General features: G+C 37.5%; 1 protein-coding gene across 3 annotated transcripts; it reads left to right on the forward strand.

Annotated features, from left to right (window-relative positions):
• Positions 1-325: 325 nt before the first annotated feature.
• On the forward strand, positions 326-9828 carry LOC105043531 (probable fructokinase-7). 3 transcript variants are annotated; one of them, XR_012140781.1, is made up of 9 exons: positions 326-830; positions 924-952; positions 4141-4370; positions 5634-5818; positions 5912-6199; positions 6327-6461; positions 6888-6956; positions 9222-9692; positions 9784-9828. XR_012140781.1 is itself a non-coding variant. In XM_019850243.3 (8 exons), exons 5-8 carry the CDS (start codon positions 5966-5968, stop codon positions 9381-9383), a joined length of 600 nt encoding a protein of 199 aa, XP_019705802.2. In that variant the 5' UTR covers positions 326-830; positions 924-952; positions 4141-4370; positions 5634-5818; positions 5912-5965; the 3' UTR covers positions 9384-9828. The 3 variants fall into 3 exon arrangements, 2 of the variants coding, with proteins under 2 accessions (XP_019705802.2, XP_073111989.1); XM_019850243.3 differs by having other exon boundaries at positions 9222-9828; XM_073255888.1 differs by having other exon boundaries at positions 4151-4370; positions 9222-9828.
• The last annotated feature ends 239 nt before the right edge of the window (positions 9829-10067 follow it).

Raw genomic sequence — 10067 nt, forward strand, 5'->3', positions numbered from 1 at the left:
GTCCAAGTCATACGAAGCTCAGTATCAAAAATCGAAAGCTCAAAAGGATGGTCCGTCCTAGCTGTCACCAACCTGGAGTTGGACCTGCAAATTATAAACCGTGTCCCATTATATTTGTCTAAAATATTTTTATCAAAATTAATAATTTTTTAAAAAATAAATACCTAATGGATCGCTGCACGAACAGAATGAAAATACCAAGATCTCCAGGGACCCAAAGGCCATCTCAGTGAGCTCCAAACCCTATTATTGTTTGAAAAGAGTATGCTTACTTTTCTGCAGCCCACGCATTTTCTCTTGTAGGACGTGTCCTGAGGTACATCGGCTCTGAGCCCACCCACTCCGCCAATCATCCGCATCATGGAAAGCTTGCGGCTACCAGAGGGCAGACAAGTGCATGGAAAGACCAGGCGCAGGCAAAGGGAGAAGCACCGGCCGAAGCCGACGGGCATCCTATCGCTTCTTCAGTGATTTCGGCCGATTATTTTACCCCAGCTCCCCAAAACTTAATAAATCCCCCCGACCAAAACTTCGCAAACAGAGACGCCGCTCCCCTCCGTTAAACCTCCCCCGTCCCAACTAATAACTCTCTTATCTTCTAGCGACGACAAAGCCGACTGACGGTTACCGAATCCCAGACGAAAATACACAAAGAAAAGAGAGAGACGGAGTGGGGGAGAGAAGGGCGAGAAAAGCCTTCGGATGTGCGCTCGTCTCGGAGGGGAGTAGACTGGAGGAGATTAGCGGCTGTGTGACGAAAATGACGCCCTTGTGTTCGCCAACCCAAATATATAAATAGCTGACGCATAAAACAAAAAGGAGAAACAACTGTAATCTCTTCCCTTCCTTTCTTCTTCGTCTCACCACCACCTTGCTTGCATTTTTTTAATCTTCGTTTCCTCTCGTTGTCGCCGCCGCCGCAGGAGCGTCAAGATGTCCGATGCGCAACCAGGTGCGCTCCATTTTTCCTTTGATTTATAGATTGTAATGTCGTTTGCTTCTTTCTATGGATTCTTTCTTTTGTTTTAGAAGAAGAAATAAAGATCTTTTTTGGTGAAAAGTAGTTGCTGTAGTTGAAAGATTTTGCTTTTGTTTACCCAAAGAAAAATAAAAACTATTGCTCTCTTGTTGATGCTCATCTTCTTTTGACCTGCCCATGCTTCAGCTATAGATTCTTCTTAATGTTCTCGATGGTCAATGCATCGATTCAATTATTAGCAAGACTTTTCTACGTCACCCCTTGCTTGTCACTAGAGATCACATGCTCCACTTGCTTACAAGATGGCAAACCTGGGGATAGCAAACACAATTTCCCGTCATTCCCTTATTCTTATCTATAGTTGTGTCACAAGAATAGTGTTTATGTTTTCATGAGAAAAAGAGTTTCAATTAGAGTAGTAAGCCCTTTTTTGTATGCATGTTCAGATGATAATATACTCATGGACAAAAGAAGAACATGTAACGTCTGTGAAGGAACCAGAATTTTAAGGCATGCAATTAGGATTATGGATGATGTGATACGTACTCAAAATATACATGATTTGTGAGTAGATTAAGATAGAATCGTTTTGCAGTCTTCTCTGAACTTGTTTTCCTTTCCCGATTTCAAGAGTACTGTCACCTTTATATAAGCCACTCTGATGGCATGCATCAAATGATGTGATGAATAGCCATTCCCTGTTCCTTGGGGGTCATTGACTAACAGAGCTTTGCATTATAGGGAAGAAATGCAATGAGTTAACGACACAGATTGATAGAATAATCATTACTTGTGACTTCATCGAAATTAAGCTTCCGTTTAAGAACTTGAGCTCATCATATTCATCATGCACCATGTTGTGCTTCTTCATTCACACATCATCTCCTCTTCTTTCTTTCTAATTTCGCCACCAGTTTGAAATCTTTCCATATAGGAATTCCCTAAAACTACATTGTAAACCTGAATTCCAGCTCTATGCTTTCACAAATTTGAACTTTCTTGGGAAAATCACAAGCTCGTCCTTTTTAGCCAGCTTATAGAGTCGAAGCCCAACCAGCATGTCTTATATTGGTCATTGCTTACTGCGACTGTCCATAACCGTCACATTTTTGCCTCAAGAACGGGCAGTTACATGGGAAAATGGACAGTAACACCCAATGGAGTTTGACCTGCCAGTATCAGCTGGCATTATTCAGTTGGACTTGTATAGACCTTGAAGTGGCTTTAGTAGTTACACATATTTCACTCTCTTCTGTTCTCATTTTTTTTCCTGAGAACAAATGAAGAAACATGAGTATGCACCTAATGTTTTCAATGCAAAAGATATGGTTCTAGTAAAAGAGAATTTCTTTTCAATCTATTGTTTCTTTATATATATGTGCATGATAATAATGATGGGAGTATGACCAATCATTCTAAAGAAATGGTGCAAAATTATCTATGTCAAACACTCGGGGAAACACCTCCACGACGCAAATGAAGATTCTCTTCCGACATGGAAGATGGGTAGGACCACTGGGGTATAGCTCAATTTTTTTCATGGTCGATAGGCTTGCTTTCATGCTTTGGAGAGTCATCCGTAGAATATGAATGCAATTGAATCTCATCCAATTCTCTGAAAGTATACAAGGAGGCAAACTGCAAATATGCCCAATGTATTTCAAAATGATTAAACTGAGCAGTTGATTCGGTTCAACAGGTTTAAGAGTTCACACACGTGCGTGCACACACACACACACACATATATGTTATGAGTTGTGTCGTCTTGGTGGTTGGTAAGATAGGTACATGTGACTATTTACCCTATCTAAATAATTTCTGAGGCTTAATCATTTTTTATTATCAAATAGGTAATCTATTATTACTTTATGTGAAATGTTAAATGTTCATAATGCAAAATCTACTTTGGTGCCCTGTTGGAGTCAAAAACACCTCAAACCATGCTTTGCAAAATAGGACTATACCCATCCATACCGAGCATACCAACTCACAATGGTAACAAAACGATACTCAATGTGCCCCTATACCCAGTCTTAGTACCAAGATCTGGATTGTTCCAACACTACACCAGTTGGGTACTTATATAGATACCAGAATCGTTACTACAAACCTGGCCTCGAACAAAGTTATTGAGTTTTGTCCGCAATCTTTTCTGAATTTCCTTTTTTTGGTTTTTTGATATTTTTTTTTCTTTCCATATATAAAGATAGTACATTGGTGGTGCACTCAAATTCAGTTCAAATTACTCAAATCCTAGAGTTATGAGCTCTCCTTTTGTCACATGTTGAGGTGTATCTAAGGTGTTGCCCATATTAGAAGAACTTATGATCGAAGTAAGCTAGGGTGATTGCATAGAATCATCTCGAGTTTGAAGTGCTTCTATAATTTTCTTTGTGTTGTTGCTTTCCATATTATATGTGCTCAAAAGGGCAAGCACCTGTTGCCAGGGGAATAAAAGATGGGATTTTGAATTTGAAGATCTGATGGCAAGTATTTGCTGTCAAAAAGGCTCTGACAGCAAAAAACCACCATTTAAAGGCTCTGACTACTGGAAATTTTTAAGTGATGGCATATTTGGTTTTGACTGCAAAGACCTGTCGTCTGAAGACCATGATGGTAGAACTTTGCCATCCGGGTCTAATGGTTGAAAATGGTGAGAAATTTGAATTTTGGATTCTAACATCAAGGGCCTACCATCAAAAGATTCTAACAGCAGTTCTTGCTGTCAGAGTGCCCAGGGGGTGGGTTCTAACAACAAGGAACCACCATCAGAAGGCTCACAGTCTTGCCATCAGAAGGCTCAAGACTGTCTATGTGAATATGGCATGAATATGCATTATTTTGATGGTTTTGTATCTTGAAAGTATTGGAGTGTAGGTTTTGGGGCATCATATATATGGATATTCCTGAAGTGTGCATGGGCTGTCAAAAGTGGCATGTCTACACTGGCTGGTTAGATACCCTATCAAGAGGTAGATTCAAGAAGGAAAGCACCACATAGTGCCAAAACACACCCTCATTTAAAAGGAAGCAGATGAATGCATCTCATTCTTGAATATATGAGCCTGTTATCACAGATTTGTTATATATGTTCATTTAAAGAGTCACTCAACATAATAATGAGGCAAGTATATCTTTTAGTTTCATATGCAATTTCTCAGTAACATGTAGGTATCTTGAAAGCTCACAGCAAGTATGTAGTAAGAGAGGATTCTAAGAAGAAAAGGCCGCTAGTTGTCCGCTTTGGTGAGATGCTGATTGACTTTGTCCCAACTGTTGCTGGAGTTTCACTTGCTGAAGCACCTGCATTCAAGAAAGCTCCAGGAGGTGCTTCTGCAAATGTTGCTGTCAGAATATCAAGGCTGGGTGGCCATCAGCTTTCGTCGGCGAGGTGGGCTTGTCTGCAGTTATGTTTGCATTCTTTTTAACACAAGTGTAACTTCTCTTCTTGGTGTTTGTACTCTCCTTTCCACTGAGGCTCATGCCAAATATTATTCACTTGCAAAAAGCTAACTGCTTTAGATGGTTAGGTTCTAGGCTATGTGGAATTTACAAACTAAATTTCTATTATGCTGTTGGCAAACCCACACATGAAATTTTGAAAATCTGTAGATATATTCTGAATTTCTGAAAAATGGTCAAAAACCTGGGAACATAAGATGTATTTAGCATCTTTACATAGTACTTATAGTCAAAAATCTAATTTTCTTTTCTTTTTTTTTTGAAGGAAACATTATCATTTGTTTTCTGTTTTATTTATCCTGCTATTATGGTGGTGAACTAATTGAATATGTTGAATGTCTAGGTAAACATTCTTGAAGGTAATGTATATAAATGTACCTTATCATTTCATAAAAAATAAGACATCAGTTAAATAAGATTCCCCACAATATCACTATATTAGTTACTACCTGAAAGAATTTCTGGTACAGATATAGTTTTTTGTATATTAGTTGATGTGGTAATTGTCTGTATGATATATTTCACTACTTTTATCTAATTTTGGTATTTTTATCTTATTAATGTGATATATGATGGTGAACATTCCAATATGTTGAATGCTTATGAACTATTTTCACTTCTTTTTCACAGTTCTTATGGAAATTTTATGTATGTAAATTTAAATTTTGTTTTTTTTTTTCTGAAAAATGAGACAAATCAATGAAATAAAATCACTGAAGTTCTATTCTTCCAATAGATATAGAGGTGCTAATCAACTGGCGATCAATTATGTTATGAAACAATCCACACTCATATGTGTACTGATCATCAAATATAGCCCTTCCTGTCCAGATTGCATTTTCTTCTTATATTATATGATTGCGTTTATCTTTTTATGCAAACTGAGTTAGTTATCTAACCATAATGCAGGCAGAGATATGGTGCTTGATACATGTTAGTGCTAATTTTTATTAGCTTAAGACTCCACTTTTTTTCCCCATTCATGATGTGATATCTTGCATCTCAGAAGTCATACTTTTTGTCTCCTTAACCTTTAGTGGAGAATTTTCAGACCCCATTTTGCTTGATTATCTCTGGATTATGCACATACCAAGTGGAGCATAAAATTTTGGTCATAATATGGAAAAGAAATGCATACTAACTTTTTGTTGACTTGATGTCTTCTAATACTTAGTATTAAATGATCACCCAGATAGGCAAGGATGAGTTTGGGTACATGTTGGCTGATACTTTAGAGGAAAACAAAGCTGATAATTCAGGTGTTCGGTTTTATCCTCATGCACGGACTGCACTGGCATTTGTTTCATGTTTTTCCGGAATCCCAGTGCTGACATGCACCTACTAGAATCTGAACTTGACATTGACCTCATTAAGAAGGCAAGAATCACCTGAAAGATTTGCTCTTTGCCATCTAAGTTTACATAGAACAAAATAGTTTTATGGACACTAACAAGTGAATGTTTTGACCAGGACCAGCTCTTTGAGCAACTGGATAGAACAGCTATTCAGTAGACTTGTTTGGAAATGCTTTCTTCTTGTTTTGGACACTTTTTATTGCAGGTATCAGTTTTTCACCGTGGTTCAATTAGTCTGATTGAGGAGCCATGCATATCAACACATCTCGCAGCATTAAAAATAGCAAAAGAATCAGGTTGCATCCTGTCTTATGATCCGAATCTCAGATTGCCACTGTGGCCATCGGCTGATGCTGCTCGGCAGGGCATCATGAGCATATGGAATCAGGCAGACATTATCAAGGTGTGTCACTCCAAAGGATTACATGTGTTCATCTTTTTCAAGTCATTCTTTGAAGTGGCATCTCAATGTTGAAATGCAACTGATATATATGGTTTCAGCTTAACAGATTACCTGTTGCTTTATTCAGGTAAGTGAGGAAGAAATTTCATATTTGACTGGAGGAGATCCTTATGATGATGATGCTGTATATAAGAAACCTTTCCATCCAAACCTTAGACTTCTTGTGACAGAAGGACAAGAAGGGTGCAGATATTACACCAAGGTAACTATTCAGATTTAGCTTCACTTCCATGTAAAGAAATGAAGGTATCTGTGTCTTCCCTATTATCATGCAGCATGCCTTTTTATTGCATATTGTAATGTATCAGAGACATGCATATAGCTTGTAATATTTCTAGATGAGGAAGTGTTTTTTCTTTGTACTTATATGAAGGCATATGCACCTTCCCTACTATCATGCAGCATGCTCTTTTACTGCACAATATAATGTAATAGAGACATGCATATGACTAGTAATGTTTTGTAGATGAGAATCTTTTATAATCAATTGTTCTATACCCATATATCAAGGTTCTGTTAAAGAATTTGTTCAAAAGCTACTTCCTACTAAGTATCCTACATTTTCCATTTATTTTACTCATCATAGATGATAAACTAATGCCTCTTTGACATCTTTGATTTTGTGCAGAAATTTAACAGCAAGGTCAAAGCCATTAAAGTTAAATGTGTTGACACTACAGGTGCTGGTGATGCTTTTGTGAGTGAAGTACTTAGCATCTTAGCTTCTAACCTTGATCTTTATCGCGTAAAAGAGTTTGAGTAACAGGGTTTATTAGTCGTATTTACTCATTCCTAATTGTCATTTTTAATGCATATTTTCTTAAGTTAGTAGTTAAATTAATGGATCTATTATATTGGCTTTCATATTCTTCCCCTCTTACATATCCATCTCATCTTATCTATGTGTTACTGATTGAAAACTGTCATCCTGAAAGAACAGATAAGTTGCGCTAGTTTCAAAATCAAGTTATAGGTCAACAGAAGTAAAACAGCATAAACCAACATATTTGATATGTTGGTTATATGTATATATTTTGCAATGCCCAAAATTAAATACGAACAAAGGTACTTATGAAAAGGTATCCTTAGATCATGCACCTCTTGTGAGATTCTTTTAAAGTAGCTCCCTGAATGAATTCTGCACAGAGCATTCTATCATCAGACTAGAGGTTTTTTATCGTTCATATGCACATTGCTCATCCTTAAGATGGACGATCCGCATCCTTCTTTGAAAACTTAAAACTGGTTTGTATTGTCAAAAGAGACAAAACAGGCAAGACATGACTATGGCTTCGCATGCATGTGGTTTCTCATATTATTAGCAATGCTGATTTCATCTCTTCAGGGAATTTGCAAATAGGTGCATTTTCCAGATTATTTGCAAGATTGAGGCTGAGTTTCCAGGTTTTGCATGATTTTGAGCATCAATCATCTATGTTGCTGACCTTATCATCTAACAATGAGCTCTAAATCTCTTGGAAAATCTAGATCTGCCTTTTATTCTTGGTAGAGTTCATATTAGATGGTTTACATGAAATTTAAATGCCAAAGACATTTGTCACCTTACTAGCCCATATTTCTGCCCCATATTTGTCCATTAACATTTCCTAAGGTGGAAGCTCTCTATATTCTCACACCAAACTACATGAACTTCCAGATTTCCAACATTGAATGAAAACATGAATCCAAAAGGAAAACTTAGGATAGATCATATTCCAGATGTATTGACATCTTCAGAAACATCTCAAGGACATTCCTTGTGATGTTAAGATATGCAATATTTGGGAAGGTTTTCCTCCTGTCTTTTACCAAAAAATGGAAAAGGAAAAAGACAACACAAAAAGCTATTATTAGTGAGAGTATAGTATTTTGAGAAGAGGTAGACTTGGCTACTCTTGGGTGGATCTCCTCTCAAATCTGGTCAGATCTAGATCAGATGATAAGGATCTCATATTGATAATCCAAGCTATTGGATGTGACCTATTATTTGTAAACTGCTTACACACTAAATTTTATGCGATTTGGAGACCCTGTGCATCAAATGGTCGAATAAACATTTATTGTTTTATGTTATTTAAATTATCCAATTTTTCGACTATTTGATGCATGGGCTAGAAGTCTCTAAATCATTTTTTATCTTTTTCCTATGTAAGCCATAGAGAGGTGGTAGGTCATATCCAAAAGCTCGGATCATCGATGTGGGATCCCTGTCATTCAATCTAGATTTGATCAAATCTGAGTGGAGATCTGTTTGAATATAGCCAAGTTTACCTCTTTCTAAGAAACTATTTCTTTCGACAAGGGTGACCACCACTATAGTTGGTAAAGTTTTGGGGGCTTTGTACTAAGGAACTGGGTTTGAGTCCCACCCTCACCCTGATTTTGGCTGGTATTTCTCATGCTATAATTCTCAGAAATTATTTCTTGTGGTAGTTTCCTTTAAGAATTTGGTTTTATGAAATTTCTGGTCTTTGGAGTGCTCTCTCCTATTTCATTTATCGGTTTTCACTGTTACTATAAATAAGATTGTTGCATACCAAGGTAGCAAATGCAGCAAGTATGAAGCTTAAGATAGCATGATGAGGGAATTGGGCAAGTCTGATAGTGCTCCTGTTGATGCCGAGGGTTGCACCAAAATTTTGTAGAGCTGCCTTACGCTGGTATAGTGATCAACCATCAATAATTGAGCTATTATCTTTTAGATTAGTTGACTAGTAGTGGTGTTTGTTTCACTAATCAAGCCTCAGATGAACTAGTTTTCCACAAAGCTCACGAATCAAGTCATCTTGCAAAATATGAAGCTCGAACTTTTTCTGATAAGTTAAGCTCGAACTCTTTAATGTCAGTGCCATATGATCGTAAAAATGTGAAAATGCATGGACATTCTTTCTGAATGCTAAAGTTGAAATATTTTACTGTAACTTTTTATTCTTGAAGTGTAATGATCTACTGCTTTTGGCAGGATGAGAAGAATTTAAGGGAGGGTCTTATGTTTGCAAATGCATGTCGTGCTCTCACAGTCACCGAGCGTGGAGCAATTCCTGCTCTGCCCACAAGAGTTGCAGTCCTTGACTTCCTACCAAAAGCTTCTGAGCAACCACATTGCTTCTGCATGATGTGCTAACTCAGCAGATTCCTGGTGTCAAAACAATAATAGCTGGTGAAGGAAGTGAGTTGGGTGAGCCTAACTCAAATAGCCAGATGATGCTCTGTTGACATTGGATGCACAATACAAATAGGAATGAGAGGGATGGAGAGGTCATGGTGGAGCTCAAGCAGTCATCATGCATTGCTTCACATATTGGGAAAATTCAATTTGGCTTGAACAGTTGCTCATTATGTCTAGGCTCGGGTAAAAATTGCCCACAATTTGGGGGGAACTGAATTTGTTCATCGGCCTCTGCGTGTATGTTATTTGTCATTGTGAGCATAGGTATTTAGCTATATTTGTTGTTTGCTCTTGTTGTTGTCAACAAGGGTAGATCTTCTTCAAATGTCCTTAACCCTCCAAAACTCTGGTGCAGGTGGAGGGATTCTATTCTAAATCACTTCGTCCAACTTTCCAAGAACTCTATTGCTTGATAAGTTGGCACCTCCACTTAGGTCCTTCCAGGCCAGAAACAAAAGGTTTCCACTAAAATAGAATGTTTTTCATTGCCAACCTTAAGATTTGTGCAAGACAGATGATAGCTCTTAACTGGGATTATGCAAATATGAATCTTAAAGTCCATAATTTATGGCATCCTGTCTTCCTTGCTTCTATTACATAGCAGGCCTAAACTATTTCCCATGCACTTTTGTTCCATTT

The sequence above is a fragment of the Elaeis guineensis genome, chromosome 4 (genome assembly GCF_000442705.2).
Source record: "Elaeis guineensis isolate ETL-2024a chromosome 4, EG11, whole genome shotgun sequence".
In the NCBI taxonomy this organism is placed as follows: Eukaryota; Viridiplantae; Streptophyta; class Magnoliopsida; order Arecales; family Arecaceae; genus Elaeis; species Elaeis guineensis.

What these genes read in the sequence shown, in the direction of transcription:
- LOC105043531 (XM_019850243.3), top strand. Translation starts at nt 5,966, where the DNA reads ATGCTTTCTTCTTGTTTTGGACACTTTTTATTGCAGGTATCAGTTTTT. An exon ending in GGTGCAGATATTACACCAAG is followed by an intron (nt 6,462 to 6,887) that starts GTAACTATTCAG and finishes GATTTTGTGCAG; the next exon opens with AAATTTAACAGCAAGGTCAA. An exon ending in CAGGTGCTGGTGATGCTTTT is followed by an intron (nt 6,957 to 9,221) that starts GTGAGTGAAGTA and finishes TGCTTTTGGCAG; the next exon opens with GATGAGAAGAATTTAAGGGA.